Consider the following 20,061-nt stretch of genomic DNA (forward strand, 5'->3'; position numbering starts at 1 on the left):
TGTCCGGCTATTTATCATTATCTTTATCTTCTGCATATTAATATTCAACCCCACTCTTACACTCTCTCTGTTAAGGTCTCCAACCATTTGTTTTAACTCGTCTGCATTGTTGTTGAATAGAACAATATCATCGGCAAACCGAAGGTTGCTGAGATATTTGTCGTCGATCTTTACTCCTAAGCCTTCCCAGTTTAATAGCTTGAATTCTTCTAAGCACGCAGTGAATAGCTTTGGAGAAATTGTGTCTCCCTGTCTGACCCCTTTCTCTATAGGTATCTATAGAGAAGTATCTATAGTATCTGCTTTTCTTGTGTAGAATTAAGGTAGCTGTAGAACCTCTGTAGATATTTTTACGCGAAGGACGAGTCAGTAAGACGAGAAACTATTTACAGATTATATTTACAACAACGGTTGCAGCGCTGACCGGTTAGATTCACAGCGCGAGCCCAGTTCGTTCTTCCTCCTCTTTTCTGGAGCGATGGCGCCCACGCGCCTCGTTCAAACAAACAAATACCACACGCATGTAGCAATATTTTCCAAGCTTTTTACGTAAGCGTTCTGTACTCCTTGATTACGTAGTGCATCTATGACTGCTGGTATCTCTACTGAATCAAATGCATTTTCGTAATCTATATAAGCCACATGGAGAGGCTTATTGTACTCTGCAGATTTCGCGATAACCTGATTGATGACATGGATGTGATCCATTGTAAAGTGCCTCTTCCGGAAGCCAGCCTGTTCCCTTGGCTGACAAAATCCAGTGTTGCCCTTATTCTATTGGATATTATTTTGGTAAATATGTTATATAATACTGGGAGCAAGCTAATGGTCCTATAATTTTTCAATTCCTTAACGTCTCCTTTTTTGTGGATTAGTATAATGTCTGCATTCTTCCAGTTTTCTGGGACCCTTGCAGTCGATAGACACTTCGTATAAAGAGCCGCCAGTTTTCCAAGCATTATGTCTCCTCCATCTTTGATTAAATCGACTGTTATTCCACCTTCTTCTCCCGCTCTTCATCGTTTCATGTCTTGCGGGGCCCTTCTGACCTCATCGCTAGTTATAGGAGAGTTTCTGTATCCTGTTCATTACTGTTTCTAAGTGAGGTATCGTGACTCCTCTGGGTACTGTATACAGGTCAGCTTAGAATTTTTCCGCTGCTTTTACTATATCTTCGAGATTGCTGATGATATTATCCTTCTTTTCTTTTAGTGCATACATCATGGTTTCTCCTATGCCAGGTTTCTTTTTTACTGATTTCAGGCTGCGTTCATTTTTTACGGCTTCTTCAGTCTTTCTCATGTTATAGTTTCGAATATCAGTTATTTTCGCCTTGTTGATCAGTTTTGGCAGTTCCGCGAATTACGTAACGCTGTGCGGCCGCCAGTCCCATACAACCGCGTAGAGCGCAGGACTCTGCGATTCTAGACGTACTGCGCTCACCGCGAAAGGTTAGAAAAACACCCATATAAGCAGAGCAGAGAAGTAGCTACGTGAGGCGGTTCGACCGATAACTGTAGAAGCGTCATTCAAAACAAGTAATAGTTCTCCACTTCCGGCGGCGTTTTCTCTACTTCCTTTTTAAATAAAAAGATGTTGATCCATAAATATTCTCATAAACAACGATTAACTTCTTTATTATTCGCTTTTGCTTGCACTTTGGTTGTTGCCTTGGCTCTCTCCCTTAGTAGATCGCTTAAGTTCTCAACTCCTTGCGATTTTTGTTTCCAGTTGCCAATTTTGCACGAAAAGGGCTACACGATTAGGGAAAAACAGACGAGGTAACGGGCGACAGTCATCTTGCTTATGGGTTTAAGGGTCATAGCAGGGTTTTATGATGGACGCTCTTTCACATTATTTTATTTCTCACCTTATCTAACCCATATCACGTGTATATGGTCCCGGGCATCTGCCAGCGTCGCGGCGAACCGTAACTCAAGGAAATAAGGAAGCAAAGGGAAAAGTTAAACACAATTGGCGTTTTCTCCGGCAGCAACTCGTTCCATGAGAGTACAGACCAGCTGAGTAACAGCCGCATCCCTCTCCTGGTCCCATGATCAGCATAAACAATGAAGGTTGAACTAACAAAAGCAACAGCTATGCGCGTGACGGTTGAATAGATGGGTGACAACTGAATAGATGGGTGACAACTGGACACATCTCGAGTTAATCGCGCGGGTGCGGAATCTATGAGAAAACTCTCCTTCACATTACAAGAGATGCCAATAACTACCGCCATCTAAAAGGAATGAAAAAGGCAGCATAATGCTGACCGATGAACAGCTGCCAAGTCTCAACATTGATCGAGGAGTGGTGGCGTGGGTGGGGAGGGGGGGGGGGGGGTATGCCACTTGATTTCAGGGGGGGGGGGGGCCCGGGCCCCCCCGGGGCCCCCCCCTGGGTACGTGCCTGCATAGCATTGAATGCCAAGACTGCCCAACACATCTTTATTGATCTACAGCATCTGTTCTCAGCCTGTTCTTTTACTCCGTAAAACTGCTATGGGTCAAGAAAATCTGTATTACTTTTAACATTTTGCAACAACAAACAATATACAGACTGTGCCTGCATAAAATGCAACTGGCATAAGAACAGATACTTTCTTGCACACCAGCACACAACAATACAGGGGTGAAAAAGGACATATGTAAATGAAACTCTGAACTTGTACACTGGTCTGCAAACCTTTACTCGTTCGAGACCAGAGCATATAAAATACAACACCAAGGCACACACCTGATGACATCGGCATTGACTGCAGACGCCCGGCGCACGGACACAATATCTTCAGCTTCATCGTTCGCGTTTTCATCCTTCTCAGCTTCTATCTGTTGCCAAAATTCCTGCGATGCCTCCACAACACTGTCCAGAGCCGCATGATACTCGTCCTTTGGTTCGGTCAGCATTTCTATCAGCGTACATTTCGTTTCGAGGTACGACCTGCACTCTTCATACCGCCGTCTCGCCTCCTCGTCGGACGGACAAACCTCTTTCTCGACGCCGTTTTGAATCATACTGGGATCCTCCGGGGGTTCTTCGTCGTCGCCGTTTTCGGGAAGAGGGGGCGCCACGTTTGGTGTCTGATCACTCGCAAACTCGGCCGGGGGCTTCGGGAAGAAAGCTGTACCTTCACAGGCCATCATGGGAGCATTCACAGGTTCGGCTTGCTTTTCCTTAGAAGGCGCGACACCATTCACACTGTTCTGAGAATAAGGAAAGCTGCAGCAGTTCGTGCTGACAGAGTGATTTGTTAGCTTTTCTTTACAAGGTAATGACGAAAAAGGATGGATGCCGAAACTACCGGCAGGTGTTGCATCTTTGGGGCTGTCCCTGAACTGCGGCGGCGGTAATGGAGGTATCGACGTTCCGCAGTCGAGCGGCGATGTCGCGCCCTTCTCTGGCATCGGAGCAATCGTCACAACGTCGGATGACGTGTCCGCGCTTTCGTAACCCGAAGTGGATTTACTGGAGCCTCCAGTTCCAGGACAGAGGAAGACCTCATCCAATGAGTCCCTCCTAGAGTCGGGGATTCCAAGAGATTCCCTCCTCGAATCGGGCATGCAGAGGGATTCCCGCCCTGAATCGGGGACTCCGAAAGATTCTCTCCTAAAGTCAGGAATGCCCAGCGACTCTCTCCTTGGGTCCTGCGCATTCGAGAGCGGTGCCGACGTGCGACGGCCATCGGAGCCGACTTGGCACGACGATGTAGATCGCCTGTGCTTCGCGGCTGTGAGGCTGTGAGCCAGAGCAGTTCGAAGGTGCGGTCTTACACACGAGCATGATTCCGACACTGCTTTCCTAGCAACGACCGGGTCACTGACAAAGAGTGCGTCAAAGTTGGCATTGAGACTGTCGCTTGCAACTCGCGACCTCGGTGGTGGCGGAGCCGGTGGCACGACTTGCGGCGCCGTTCGCGCCGATGCCAACTGGGTCGTCAAGTCGGGCATGGACTCGCTGTTGAGAAGATGGGACTGCAAAGGCATCGCAACGCTTCTCGGAAGGGACAGGTTTGCCGACGTAACCGCAACTGAACTCTGCGAATGCTTCATCTGTGAACTGGAGGCACTACCACTGGTTTCGGCGGCCCGACTCCGTAATGCATCGAGTCTCTTGAATGCGAGTAAAGTCACAGACGAGTTGTTCAGGTGGGGCCTTTTCAGCTGACGAAGCAGGCTGGCAGTGCGCGCTTTTAATTTCACTTTGGCTCGCGATGATGATGCGCTTCCTTTGCCGGAGCGGGTGCCGCTGTCACGGTCTTGGGCATCTGCAGAAGAAGTTGACGATGTAGAGGTGGGAGAACCCAGGTCGGCATCAGCGGAGAGAGTTGGTGAACCGTGCCTCAGTGGTACGGATTTCTGGCCCAGCAATTTGGACGCCACTGCAGCCTTCTCCGATAGCTTCATGCTGCTGATGGCGGACGCTGATGGACGCCTGTCATCGAACTGAAGCGAGATGTCGCTGAGGTTCAGGCAGGACTCTGAAACAGACAAACAGAAATGCTGTGTTCCACACATATCCTTCAGACCACTTGCCCACTTTCGTGAATACAAAACGCTTTGTCAATACACAAAACGCTTACACAAACACAAACAAAAGTGCGAGACCCTATTGTGGTCACTGCATACTGACCCTGTTGAGGTCGACATCTCCTGCACTGCTGGCATGCTGAACAAGTTTAAACAGCTTGTCCCACCAAATGTCAAACGCACAATATACTTTGAATTTGCACACTCCCACTTTTCATACTGCTTTCGTGTATGGATGGCGACAACACAAACAAATCTAAGCTCATTAGGAATTTTACGACATCAAGTACTACAGGTAATAAGTAATGCAGGATGCACAGAATGCATTGCACAATTCTAAAACAAGCACAAAATACTGAACCTAACAAGACTTTGTAGATACACGCTAAAGTTGAAAGTATTACAACAATATGGGAAATGAAGTTTTTTTTCCAGTCATCTACTTAAAAAGGTGCACACAATGTAAGAAATACAGTTGAGTGCCTCGATGATGGAACACCTCTACAGTGAAATCACCTGTATAAAGGAATAATGCTCCTCTGGTTCCATAGTGAGCTGCACAATGTACGACCCTTACAGCAAAGTGACCAGTATAACAAATGATTCCAGAGGCCCCAACACTTTGTTATAAAGGCATTTGACTGTGATACAATACACAGTCGACTTTTGTTACAACAGACCTTCATAATCTGACAAAAAACATGCTTTTTATCCAAAGTCTGTAATATCCGAAACGCCTCACTTCCGAAACTTTTGTCGCGATGTCTAAAAACTTTATTGCAGAGTGAGTGATGAAAGTCCAAAGTAAAAAACGAACAAAAATAGTTGCAGTTTCATCCGAAAGGCGAAGCATCAATATCAATAGCAAATTAAGCAAGATAAGCGCAGCAGCAGCAGCAGCGAGCAAATTGACCTTTGTGCTGTCTCTCGCTTTAACGCGAACTAAACATCGAAAGCATAGCACATATGAAGCTACCGGCACTGGGCGCACTTCGTCCACATAGCAGATCCCTTTCAAGATACAGCGCCGACACGGGCAGGCACTTTGTCCACATCACAGATCGCTTTCAAGATACGGCGCCTGGGCGGGCGCGCATTTTGTCCACATCACAGATCACTTTCAAGATATGGCAGCCGTGCTGTTAACAGCAGCCACCGGAGTGGAACCTCCCTTCTCTCCCTCGCCTCCCACCCCCATGCCTCGCACGCAAAAGACGACAGGCTTCCGACCCGCTTTCCTCCCTCCCTCCCTCGCACACATGATATGGAGCTTCGCAAGTCAGTTGCCAGCGCATGTCGACACGGCAAAAGTTCATTTCATACGCCCGATTTTTACAAAAATTGCCGCTAATTTCATCCGCTGTAGCCGATAGTCCATTGTAGCACAGTCCGTTGCAGAAACTTAAGGAGGAAATGACAGAAATGCTATTGAAGTACTAAACATACTTACGGTTTTGTTATGTTATATTTTTAATTCACTGTTTCAGCACGTACGATCTTGTTGTACTTGATCTGTTGTAAAATGTTTTCACAAGAAGTGTTGACGAATGTCCACACTGTGTTCATGTGCTTCAAAAAGCTACGCATTCCTGTAGACAGCTTCTGCTGTACTGCTGCAGCCTTAAGTTCGTCATGGCCCAGAAAGGCAACTGCTCACCTTTAGCAGTGTCCATGTTGAGGAGTTTTGCAAGACTGTCTTGAATAAAGAAATGGAGGAAAAGAACTCACGTGATGCGCAGCCTTGAGGCGTTGTCTTGAAATCCTGGTAGTGCTCCTCGTAGATGATGGGAAGGTTGTTGCTGTCGCCGTCGAGCTCGGCACACTCCACTTCCAGCGGCGGAAGCAGGGCAAGATATTCGGAACGCCGCAGTGCCTCCGTCACCTCGAAGAAGAGCTGCGTGCTGCATCAACCGGAAAGGGCGCGTTGCACTAGATGCCATTCAACTTCAAAAGTGATGCACGATCGTGACAAAAAAGTTTAAAGGAACAAACAAAGCAACAAAGCGTCCAAATTTAGTAATACAGTGCGCACATTCAACCAACGCGGTGTACGTCCCAATGTCAGGCTGCTACAGCACGCCGGAAGAAAATTTAAATCTGCTGCTGCCGTCTGTGGTTGCCAAACTTTTACTCCTATTTGGTAGTCATTATCATCATAATCACCAGCCTATTTATGTTCAGTGCAGGACGAAGGACTCTTCCAGCAATCTACAACTATACCCCCGTCTCGCACCAGCGAACCCCCATCTCATACCTGTGAATTTCCTAATTTCATAACATCACCTAATACTCTGCCACCCTCGACTGCGATTTTGTAATCTATGAAAGCTGTATAGTCATTTTCTAATCTATGAAAGCTGTATAGAGAGGCTGGTTATACATGTTGCAGATTCCTCAATTACCTGATTGATAGCATGAATGTGATCTATTGTAGAATATCCCTCATTCAAGCCAGCCTGTTCTCTGTGTTGAGTGAACTCAACTGTTGCCCTGATGATGTTGGTATTACCACGGTGGATATTTCGTACAATGCCTACAAGCTAATGAGCTTACAAGTCTCCAATTCTTTAACTTCTCTCTTTTCATGGATTAATATGATGTTGGCATTCTTCAAAGTCTCCGATACCCTTGAAGTCACAAGGAGGCATTGTGAATTAAGGGGAGGAAGCTTTGAGAGTACAATACACAGTTGAACCTTGATGTAACGAAGTCGTAACTGACTGGAAAATAACTTCGTTATATCCTATATTTGTTATAAGCACATATTCGTTACACACTGATATTGGTGAGAAAGTTGATTTAATCCGTTATATCCGCGCTTCTTATATCAAGGTTTGACTGTATAACCCCATCTTCTATCAAATTGATTGCTTTACTAGACTTTGCTGCTTTCCCCCTGGACATACCTAACAAACCTTGTAGCCTCACCTTAAGTAATAACTCCATCTCCAGCAGAAGTTCAACCACATCTCTAGCAGTAGCCGAGTAGTAGCAGGATGAGTTAGTAAGAGTAGTGTACAAGTAGGCCGAATGGTATAGTGGCAAGCTAGGACTCTCCACCATCTTCAGATAAAATGGTGAAACATCTTATCGCTGTAAAAGCACTAAAAGTTGGGCGAGTTAGTAGCTATTCATTACGATATTGCGGCATGCACACAACAATCGAGGACGCAAGGCAAAGTGCTTGTGCGTTACCGTTGCCTTGTGTCCTCGTCTGTTGCGTGCACGCTGTAATATCACAAAGAATGTCGTCACTGCATGACATTTCCTACTTGGTCTCTGCCCGTTCTTCAGGGTCACACCCCATCACAGTTCCAGCAGAACCACCGAGCTTCTGCACGATTCGCTGCTACTGGCATGCCCTGGACATTCGGCGCACCTGGCGTCATTGGCCGACAGGACGGCGATGCGTGGCCGCTCTATGACGAAGTAGGCCTCGGCGAAGCGCTTGACCCGCTGCAGGTGGTGCTGGCGAGCCAGCTGCTGGCGCACCCGGTCTTGGTCCGCGACCACCTCTAGGAACTGTTTCCAGAGCACAATCAGCGCACCGCACAGCTGCGCCACGTCGCTGTGTGCCACTGCCAAGAAGTCTTCCTCGTTCTCTGCTTGCTGCACACGCGCATTTCGTGCAAAAAAAAAAAGAAGACACGCCTCATCAACAAGTGCAAAGTACAACAATAATATAATAGACAAACAATATTAGGCTGGGTCTGTTTTTGAATAGTTAATAGAATATTTAGAAATTGCCTGTGGCAGATAGAAGAATTTTATCCCTTGAGCTGGATTACCTACTTGGAAGAGGTGGGCATTATTTGCATGAGAAATGATAAACATAACATAACTGACTAACAAATAATGAACTTTTCCATAATTTACGAATTGTACCCAGTGGTTTCGCAAGGCATATCCACCTGGATCGAATTCGGAGGATTCGCCCACTACAACGTATGTGTTCCCAAAGTGTTAGGGTTATTTTTGTCCAGCAAAGCATAAAAAGGAGTTTCGTTAAAGAAATGGAAATACACTGCATTTTATAGCAATTTTGACTTCAAGTATTTTCAGACTGGCGCCATCCTCGGAATTTGTTCCATGTGAAGATGCCTTGCGAATCCACTGGCTACGACTAGTAAATTGCAATATGTGCACAGAAGTACTTAGTTAAAATATTGATGAGTGAAAGTTTGTCAATTAGTTGGTTAAGCACTTCAATTTCTTGTGTAAATAATGCCAATGTCTTCAAGTCATCCAGCTCAAAAATTAGAATTAGACTATCTGCCACAGGCGTTCTTTTCAAAGACTAATTTAATTTAAGCACCAGATATAACAGCACAAGGATTATTATTAATAATAGTCACTTCTGTTAAGTAATAACACTGTTAAGTAATAACAGTTCCTGCTCCAATCCCAGGTTGCAATTATTAAGCTGCCAGTCATGACTTAGTAATGTCTGCTGCATGTGAAACAACCCATTTGTGTTCTGTAGAAATTTAACTGGGTGCTGCTTCAAAACTTTATGCGGTGGCTGCAGAACACTACCCGCGAATGAGATGAGTCAAAGAAATGTTAAAATGCAGACAAAGAGGAAAACAGAGGTTATCAAGGAAGAGTTGGAGACCATTACCGTGATGTGAGCAAAGACTTTGTCCCACTCCGGAGGGGAGACATCCCTGGCCTTAAGGTGCTGAAAACAGTCCTGGGACCAGAAGGGACAGAAGAAACGGGAGAAGAGAAAAAGATATGCAGGAGAGCGCAACAAAAGAGCATCCAGAACCACAATCAGAAATGACCATGCGGAAACAGACACCACAAGGAATACGACGAACAACAGAGCATTGGTGTCCGTTCTTCGGCACATGTTTGATTCTGTCAATGATAAAGGGGAAATCAGACATCCACCCGTTCACAGTACATCCGTAAATCACCAACTAACCGAAGGCCACATCGTTTTGGAGGAACCATAGTCAGTTATTGAAAGGTTCATTCGATTTGCCTGCACTTCCTGAACTAGGACAGGAGGTGATGCGCTTCACTATCCATTTCACTAGTCCAAATTGGTGGTATCTGCAAGCAGCGCAGGCTTAGTGCGGGGCAAGTTCACAACATTCGTTGCACTTGTCAGATAGGTAGCACAGGTCGTGCCATGCTGGCTCGGTTCAGCACGAATAAGAACTGGCACTGAACCAGTGGGAACTAGTTCACGAAATGCAGGGTGAATCGAATGGACCTCCAATTTCACAACCAACAACTAGAGGCCAACTACCAATGCATTAACCATCTACAGTCATGTGTGAGGATATAATCGATTTCCATGCAAGGAAGTGCTAACATGCACATGTGCTTGTAATGTGCTGTTTCCTTGTTTTTTTCTTTTCTGCTTGTTGTGACAAAGTTGAATTGTTTATTATGACATTCCTTGTTCAACCAATGTCAATCACTTGAAGCCTCCACCTTCTTGGTAATTCCTCTCGTGCTTGGGGGAAGTGGAAATATTTGTTCTATTGCCCAGGAGCTTTCCTTAATGAATAAATGCGCCAGAGTTCAAAAGGCTGGAATGGTGCTACAGCCTGCCATTCACAATGTTCAGACCAGTCAATGTGTCGAGGCCGGGTTGTGGAAAAATTACAGCTGACTAAAGCCTGGCACGTGCAGTAAAAGGGGCACCGGGCTGCGGCGAATGTGGTTGTTCGCCAGATTTCGCATTTGTGGCGGTCTTTCAAGAAACAGAAGGCTACTCGCATAAAAATGAAAGGAGTTACAAATAAAAGAAATTGTGGTAGCAAGTTCAGGTCCTCTTGCACGTGGTGCCCCTGACATTAGTCCTCTTGCTCATCAATTGCCATTGCACACGAATGTTGATCATTTATGCAGGCAAGGCACACATATTATGCACCTTGGTGAGGCACCTGTGTTTGCTGTAGCGTGGTATTGTAGTGAATGACTTCTTTTGCTTCTGATATTCTTGGGCACACTTATGTATCTTTTTCTGCCTTCTTTTGTGTGTGATAAGACATATGACACACAGGAGGCTTTGGAGAAATGGCTTGATGAACCAATGCAAACACTAAGTATACTATAACTTGTTCTTGGAAGTAAAATATGGATACACACGGATAAACGAAGCATTCATGGCTAACAATTTGGTAAACAGAAGCACCTTCAGTGCTCTTGAATAAAGAAAGCAACAATTTAATGATGGCAATGGAATTCTATTAAAACAAAATAATTCCTGGACTCGCAGCTTAGCAGGTAGCGATACATGCCTTTACACATACACACCGACTTGTAAAACCAAAAATTCCAAGTAAAATAAGATGAAAAACAGAAAGCCATCACTTACCTTTGCCACATTGCTGAGTCCTTCCAGACAAGAGGAGAGGTGCAATGAGTCTAGAAGAAAAGAAATTTCCATGCACCTGATAAGATGCAACGCAGATTTTTAAAAAAAGCAGCGTGAAAAATGACTGGTGCACACGCAAGGGACAGTTGTGCGCCTCCATTCCATCCCTCCTGGCCTTTCCTTTATTTTTTTTTCCACCGCAAGTTTCGAGACCCTGTTAGGAATGGCCTGCCAAGGTGGCAACGTGCAAGTTATTTCAGCCCGCTGCACGTGTTTCGATCCACCCGCAGTGGGAGCACCCTTCAGAGAACCAGCGAGGACAGCGCTAACCAACCGTGAACTTCCTTTGGAGAACTGCGGACTACAGCAGCTCTGGAATTTAGAGGCGCCGGCTGGGGTCGGGCGTGACCACCTGGCTACGGGGACGCAGGACATTGGGCACCCCGACGACTGCGCTGCAAAGGTCGTCTGCCTGCGGAGGGGGCACTGAAACCTGTGTGTGCGTGTGTGTTTGTAAAACGTCCCGCAGAGAGGCGGCCTGTTTACGATGATGTCGAATGTTTTGCCTCACCTAAGAATCTAGGGAACATAAAGTGTTTAAAAACAGCAGTTTGTCGGCTGCTTGGCATGCTCGTCGTCGTGCTCTGTGCTCGTCAATGTACTCATGAGCTGTGTGCTCGTTTGCTGTATGCTTCATCTTGCATGCTTCATTTGGGAGTCACGCTAGACTGTGTAAATGTATCCCATGTTTAAAATGTAAATACTGTAAATGAACCCTGTTCACCTAGTTCCTCCCAAGTTCCTCTCTACGACCTTCAACGCTTACAAATGGTGGCAGCGGCGACATCGTCCGACAACTCCTACAACTGGTAACAGCGGTCGGATCGTCCGACAACTCTAATAACCCCGACCGTGTTAAACAGCTCACCTTCCACAACTCGCCGCAGGTGCTGCCATGGTGGCAGGAGGCGCATGAACTCGACCATTCGACGCTGCAGGCTCCCATAGGCCGTGAGCAGGAGTGAGCACAGCTCCCAGTGCACCATGCAGGCTCGCTGCAGGCGCCCCAGGAGTCGTCCACCACTTCCGCTCGTCTGAAAGGATAGCAGTCATCAATGCTTCATGGTGCAGAGAGAGAGGGAGAGAGAGATAGAGAGAGAAGGGCAAATGAAAGGAAGGAAGGTGAATTAGGACCAAGCGCAAGGGGATACCCTACACAGGGGTAAGGGTTGGGAAGGACTGAAGAACCAGAGAAAGTCAGGAGTTGGAGCGCTTCGGAGTTGTCGACATACAGACAAATGCTAACATAGGTTAAGTCATGAAACTACGTGAAAATAACATGAAAATAGCTGCGTTACACCTGATATTCATTTTAAGCTGTGCAACGTCACACTCTGATATTGGCTAAAAACGTTTGATACTTTTTGATTTGATTTGATTTATTGATTTCCATTTACACACACACACACATGTACAGAGGAGTGGTAAATGGAGGTGGATGAGGGAAAAAAGCCGCACAGACGCGGCTTGAGGTAACCTCACCCCCTTAGGTACAATATGGCTGCATGGTGTAACACATCAAGCATCATATAAATTACATTTATATAGTGGCCATAAAACATTGCAGTTATACAATATATGAAAAAACAGTGAAATATTTCCACAATAACAATGCAAAACACACTGCGACATTAATATAAATAAATGATATACACTTGGTAACATAGACAAAATAAGAGGAACATAACATACATTATTAACCATTAACAAACGCGCTCTAAAAAGGTGAAAGCAACAGTATTTTAAATTCTGACAGTGATACAGCGTGTAACTTGTAGCCTGCTCTGTCATATGAATTCAGTAATCTAGGAAGGTTGTTACACAACATTTGACAACTGTAGTTTGTTCTAGAGTGCGGAACCTTCCATACTTCAAGTGTACGAGTTGAATAACGGTATGAATTGACGGATAGATTTGCAAGTTCTACAAGTATAGTATTGTTACGTTTGGCATTAAAGTAATACTTGCGTAATAGTATGCAGTTACAGATGTTATGGGCTGTAGCAATGTTGTATTTCTTGAACAGGTTTTCAGTATGGGGGCAAATGGTACATTAGCGATGACACATATTATTTTCTTCTGCATACGAAATAATTTACTCAAGTTACATTCAGTTGTGGTGCCCCATAGAAGATGCCCATAATGTATGTGAGACACGAATAAGGCATTATAAATTAATAATTTTACAGAGACGGGTAAAGTATATCTGTAGCGATTTAAAACACTTGTTATGCGGCTACGTTTTTGGAGTACAAAGCTTACATGGTCGCGTCCCATTGCATAGTACTCGTGAAGTGTACCCCTAACACCTTTGCAGAAAGAGCAAGTTCTACATTTGTGGATCTATACGCTAATGTTAGATCTGGAGGAAGAAGACTCATGCCTTTGGTATGAAAAATTACGGCCTTTGTTTTCGCTGTATTTACTTTTAAACAGTTCTCAGTGGACCAATAGGATAGGCTGCACAAGAAGTCATTTGCCATAGTAATTAAACTGGTGCAAGAACTGGACGAGATGAAAACACTTGGGTCATCTGCGTAAATTATAAATTTCGCCTTTTCGTAGATGGAAGTAATATCATTAGCATATAAGTTAAATAGCAATGGGCCCAACATGCTACCCTGAGGGATGCCACAAAATAATTCTTTGGTTACCGATGTATTGTCGCTTACAGAAACAAACCGGCATCTGTTATTAAGATAAGATTATAATAATTGAAGCGGAATGCCTCTAATCCCATATTTCTCTAGTTTGTAGAATAAAATATGAATAATATGATCAAACGCCTGTGAAAAGTCGACAAATATGCCTATTGTTAATAGCTTATGCTTCATTGTATGCAATAATTATTCCCATGTTCATAATATCAAGGTTCGTCTGTATTAGAATTCTCAGCGCTGTGTCACAGACAGTCGCTCAGTCCGGTTGCGTTGAAGAACAGCAGCAAACGCTTTTGTGGCCTTCTGCAGCTGTGATGTGTGAGCCCACGATCATAAGATCTTGCTCGGCAAGAGAGGTCTTTCCTCTCTGGTTTAAAGTGGTGAAGTGGGCAAGCCTTTTATCTCCTAAGCAAGGGCAGTAGCAGAAGGTGTTCCAAGGTTTCTTCACGAACATAGCTCCAAGGCACAAACTTAATAGCGTATCAGTGCATTGTGGAAGAAATTCGAAAGTTTGAAGACTAAGGACAAATCAGATGCAGGGTTCATGGGCAGATGGAGACAAAGCAGTCAACGGTGGTCGAACAATGGAAACCTCTATTTCAACGCACCGATTATCACATTTGTAATTTGCAATCGGTAATTATCACACCGATTCCCTAAGGTCCACCACAGCTACAAAGCTTGGTCAAAAAGGAAAATTATCGTTTTGTCTGGAATCCCCTACTTTTAACAATTCAAACAGTAATAATTTTAAGAACAGAACCATGTGATATGTTACATGAAGTGTACATATGGCAATGTCCAATTTATTGCACGCATCTTTCAAGAGGGCTCGGTTAGGATTCGTCTCCAGCACATTTTTTTTCCTTCTTCACAGTAAGTGGTTATTCATTAGAGTGGAAGAGCGCACACACACTTAGTGCAGTAATGACTCACCTGTGGCCCAAAGAAGACACTCTCCAGGCTGGATGACATCGACTTTCGAGAGGCGAGCCTCGGGCTTCCCGTAAACCATTGCGCTCTTCCTGTCCTGGTAACGCTGCACCACAAAATGGAACAGGCGTCATTGCAACACCGTATGGGGGTACATGAACGTGAATGCGCTCCTTTGAGCAAATGCATACAGACCAGGATTTCTGTGCTAAAACCGATTTTCTTCTCCATCCTTGAATGTAACTTGAAATTGAAGAGTGCAGTTCTGACTTTTCGTTCAGCTTGCGCGTCTAAATTATCAACAAATTCCGTCTTTTTTTTTTTTTCAGTGAGTCTGTGGTCCGTATACTTCTGCTCACAGGTGTACAGTCAAATTAATGAAAGCTGATTTTACAACTTTTCAAGTTTACGAAGTGCCTTCAATTCCCCAACAAATATTCATTGAATCGAACATGTTGAAAACTTCGAAGCAATGAAGTGAACTCAACGTCTCCCCTGATTTAACTAAGCTTTTAGGGAAAATATGGATAAAGAAATGCAGCGCAGCACACCAGTTGTGTTCAAAGAGGCTCAAAATTTGCTCATGTATATTGCAACAATAAACACATAACCAAGCAGGTTTGACGTGGTCAGTTTTCCTTTTACAAAACTGTCTGTCGCAACGTCACGACCCTGCAAATTCTGCGTCGGCTCTACCAGATGGCGCTTCATATCTAATAACTCATCGCATTTATGTTCGCTATATCGAACTTAAATCACAACTGCTTCCTTACATCCAATAATTTGTAATATCAATGCTTGCTACATAGAGGTTCGGCAATATGTCCCTCTTGTTCACTTTCCTAGAGTGGCAGGAATTTCACACTTTCGCTGCCAGGGATAGCCAGAGAATAGAAAGAAAGGGCATGCCTTAGAAAAGAATGTTCAGCCACAAGCATAGCAGGAAAAGCAGGACATTGTATGCAGGGTATGCCGAGAAGCTTACCCTGGATGAGACGGTGTCAAGACAGCACTCCTCCTAGAAGGGTGGCCGTAGCAGACAGAGGTAGACAGAGAAAGAATTCGTTGATTACTAGGTGAAGTAGCCTTAAAGGACACTAAAGAGTAACACTAATGGCGAATTCAGCAAATTGCCCCGATGCGCCCCAATTCGCTGTTTCATCGTGGCTGCTGCAACGCAAAGACAGCCCCCTAACACACTAATCCATTCTGTCTGTCGAAAATTTAGTATCACCCCAATAATTGCGTCTACAAAGTCATGCAAAACATACAGCTGCAGAAAAAATAATTAATTTTCATTTCTTGGGCAATTTGTGTTAGCATACTTGCAAAGCACCTATGTGGCCACTTGAAAGATACACACAATGTAAAACATTTTTGAAAACAATGAAAGACGTGAACCTGCTACTTAATGATGACATGCTGGCACTGCACAAACACCCAGCCGTCTACCTTCCAACTCATTTGACTAAAACACTTCACACACATTATTCAAATTTACGGCACAGGTCCAACCACAACTGCTTCAATATCCCTGCAACACAATTCCAATATCATAAGCATATTCATCAGTGCTTTTATGCCCAATTGTGCCCACACTGCCTGAAGGGGTCAACCGGGTTCAAGTATTGGTCAACATCGCGCACATCTTGAACAGTACAATTTCGAAATAAACTTGCCTGATGTAAGGTTGGTATACAGCCAGCAACGAAGCATGAATTGTGATGGAGACCGCCGACAGGTGGAAATAGTCAAACAGAACTGGAATATGGTGATGAAGACCGCGACTGGGGTCCATGTGCAAAGTCAGAAGTCGCGAACTCACGCACTGGATGGTCTTGTGGTGGTCAGGGCTGCATTGGAAGAGAGACTACTCAGACATCCACCCACCTTGCGAGATCCAGCAGTTGAACACATATATGTTTTAAGACTAACCTGATTGCATGAAACAGTGTCAAGGATGATTACATAATTGGGTCAACATGACGACGTTACGATTGCGGGGTTTGACATCCTGACACAATGGACTATCGGGGACTCCGCAGTGGAGAACTATGGATTTGTTTTTATCGCTTCGGGTTCTTTAACGTGCACCTCAATCCAAGCAAACGAACATTAATATATCGTGACCACATCGAAATGCAGCCGCCACGGCTGGGATTCAAACCCCCGACCTCGTGCTGAGCTACACCGTGATGTTAAAACACCACCTAAGATGCTTTTAACATGTGCACATTTGCATTGTAATGTGGCTGCCACACCCGGCAATCACACCCACAAAGTTATGTTTGGCAGCAGAACACCACAGACAGTGAGCCACTAGAGCAGCTGAAGGATTAAATAGTATTACACGTGGGCTACCAAAGAATAAACGGAACTGCACAACATACCGTATACCACAATTTTATTATTTTTTTCAGTCACTCATGTTGTCATACAGCGTATGCCAGTAGATAACAGAAATGGTGCAAACCGTCTATGCGCAAGAATCCTAGCAGTGGCTTACAGAGATTGTCAAGCATAAGCCAATGGAAGCAACTGTCACTTTAACGGGTATACAAGGTGGCTGCGATATGGCGTTAACTTCCTGCATTTGCATAACTAATGAAAATGCAAATTCAAATAAAAGAAATACAGCACTGCCTAAAGCATACCCAGAAAACTATATGTCCAGCAAAGTATGTATTTAGCAAGCTACACGTTTAAGCAAACATGTTAACACAGGCGAAAAAAGCAAATAGACCAAGACTTGCCCAAAGTTTTGATCCGTGAACCAAAGCTCAACAGAAAGCTGGAAGTCAGCCTTGGACAGCATATCCCGGACCTGCATGGCGTTACAAAGAAAAAAAAAAAGACAATTCATACATGATACAGCAAAAAATTTTTTTCCAAGTCAGTTGGCCGTGACGCCGGAAGTGGGAAAGGCAGGAGCATCAAATCAATCAACCCTTGACTAGCACCATGGCCGCCCTTGCTATACGGTTGACTTCCATTGATTCGATTCCCACTGTTTAAATTTTTTGGTTACTTTTACCCCGACCGAACGTCTAGGCCAGCACCCATGCATTTTTATGCGCAATAATTTTCATTATTTCGAACCTAAAATTTGCCTTCGCTGGATAATTCGAACTTGACCAGTCAGCACACAAGCGCCTGCCTGACCCCTACATTGATCCCAATAGACACTGCCCTTCAGTAACGATGTCTGTCTTGGCAGAGCTTAGAGGACAGAGAATGCACTGTACACACATAAAAAAAATATCCCATCGGAAATGCCTATTTTCAGCCTGTCTTAGGAAGATTTTCAAACAATGAGCATAGCTAACAATGTCTTATTGTGGTATTTACTCAATTATAACATGCACTTTTTTTTTCATAGAAGATTGGGCCGGTAATTGCCTGCATGGTGCAATCAGATACAAAACGAAAAACCGCATTCTCGACGTTCGTAGGCTTTACCACATAACACGAATGTATTGTGGCGGAGATGACTTTAGGAAACCAACCGCCATTGCGCAACACTTGCCAACGCGTGCTAAAAAAATTGGGTGCACGTTAAATTTACACTTTGTTTGAAAGACTTAAGGAAAGATGATAGTAGAAAAACGTCTTTGCTTTTTCTTCTCGAGGACCACTGAGCTATCGTGCAATATTTGCGCATTACAATTTGAAATGGGTTTCGTGCACCTTGCAGACTCTGAGAATGGTGGCATCTGAGCACGTATCTCGGAGGCCATAGTCTGCAATAGTGCAGCAAACCAACAAGCTGTGTGCATCGCAAGAAAGAGGCGGTCCTTAAGAACACAGCAGAATCATCGAAGTACGCTGACTCGTTTTCTACCCCTTACTGCTTATAATGTCCAAGCATCACCTCTGTGGGCACTTGAAGTACAGAGTCCCTTGTATTTTCAAGACATTTAATTTCGGCAAGGTATAAGAGTGCACGCAGCATATCCAATGCTTGCTCTCTGCATCATCATCATCACCATCATCCTCATCATCATCATCAGCCTGGTTACGCCCACTGCAGGGCAAAGGCCTCTCCCATACTTCTCCAACTACCCGGTCATGTACTATTTGTGGCCATGTTGCCCCTGCAAACTTCTCAATCTCATCTGCCCACCTAACTTTTTGCCGCCCCCTGCTACACTTCCCTTCCCTTGGAATCCAGTCCGTAACCCTTAGTGACCATCGGTTATCTTCCCTCCTCTCTCTCATCTTCTCTCTGCATTTGGACACAGATGCACATAATGTACAAAGACAAAGAGCACATAGACAAGCCACCAACCTTGTGTGCGTCAACAAGTGCATGGACCTTGAATAACACGGTGTCGTGCAGGTACACTTCTTCATTCTTGTAGAGGATCTGAAAAGTCTTGCTGACAGCCGCGCCATTCACAATGCAGGGAGGAAAAACTATGGGCAGGGCTGCAGAAGAAAGACAAAGTTCAAAGAGAGCATTTGCACTTTGGTTTGATTTCGTGGAGGAAGATATGCAAGCACATCGTGGGAAAGCAAGCAAAAGGCACTGCTTATGCCTGCGCTCCCCAACAGCATTCAACAACATTTAGAACATTCGGTCGACAGTATTTGTAAAAAGTACACAGTGGAAAAAAAAAGCACAGAAATGAAATGAACAGTGCAACAGTGACTATGCAAGAAAACAAGAAAACGCAATAGAAAGTACACACACAATGAAACATATTCTATGTATTGCACGAAAGCTTGTGAATACTTCCTTTGTACTTGGAGTTTTACATATTTTCATGAGATAAATGCAGTATTTCAAGATAAAAGTTCAATGTACAGAGCCTTATGCGTGTTATTTTCCCCAGCCATAATTAATGCAGGATTTAGAAACATGATATCGTGTACATCTGAAATTATTGTAATCTGTAGGTGTTGTCAAATACCTAGTTTCAAATGTGTGTTTGTTTTCCATTATCGGTTGCCTAACATAGATCACTAGTTTCTTACTGTAAACTTAGGTGACACTGAGCAGTTTATGTTTACAGAAAGAGTGTTCGTCGACTCACTGAACACAAAGCAATCAATTGCTCATCAGAGAAATCTGTGAGTGCGATGTATAGAGTCATCCACCCCCCTTCTACCCTTTCCTCTGCAGGCATAATCCATCAAAAAAAAAAGAAAAAAGAAAAGTGCACGCAAGGAAACTAGCGCAACCTAATGGGCCACAATAGCTTGTTCATGCATCCATCCACACAGGATGTTATAGCACGAAAGCAGAATAGTTTGTAAGCTAGTTGTGAGGAACTAGCAAGAGTGATCAATAATTGACCTCCTTTGTAAACACTTGCTGGAGGCAAGTGCGCCTTTAATGTTACTGGAACGGTGGCGCTATCTGTCTTTGTACATAATGACAAGACATGGCATGTGCTGGTTTTTCAAGACAGCAACAGACAATGCCACTATTTCTTCGCTATGGGAATCACTTCAGCAAGAGAATTGTGGGGCAGCTGATGACAAGGACATGACGAGTGAACACTGGTCCAAAGCATGTGAGAGGAACAGGCTGAATGCTCTC

The 20,061-nt window shown here is 44.4% G+C and overlaps 1 protein-coding gene across 1 annotated transcript in view; it reads right to left on the reverse strand.

The window, feature by feature from the left end:
• LOC126527358 (protein FAM135A-like) overlaps positions 1-20,061 on the reverse strand; it is a 57,788-nt gene that overhangs the window by 31,919 nt on the left and 5,808 nt on the right. The window contains exons 4-13 of the mRNA XM_055068785.1: positions 18,805-18,944; positions 17,270-17,340; positions 16,150-16,369; positions 14,520-14,870; positions 11,792-11,957; positions 10,864-10,913; positions 9,148-9,219; positions 7,906-8,135; positions 6,255-6,427; positions 2,737-4,477 (exon numbers count right to left, since the gene is read on the reverse strand). Coding sequence (XP_054924760.1) covers positions 2,737-4,477; positions 6,255-6,427; positions 7,906-8,135; positions 9,148-9,219; positions 10,864-10,913; positions 11,792-11,957; positions 14,520-14,870; positions 16,150-16,369; positions 17,270-17,340; positions 18,805-18,944 — 3,214 coding nt within the window. The remainder of the gene's footprint in view (positions 1-2,736; positions 4,478-6,254; positions 6,428-7,905; positions 8,136-9,147; positions 9,220-10,863; positions 10,914-11,791; positions 11,958-14,519; positions 14,871-16,149; positions 16,370-17,269; positions 17,341-18,804; positions 18,945-20,061) is intronic.

Source organism: Dermacentor andersoni, chromosome 9 (genome assembly GCF_023375885.2).
Source record: "Dermacentor andersoni chromosome 9, qqDerAnde1_hic_scaffold, whole genome shotgun sequence".
NCBI lineage: Eukaryota > Metazoa > Arthropoda > Arachnida > Ixodida > Ixodidae > Dermacentor > Dermacentor andersoni.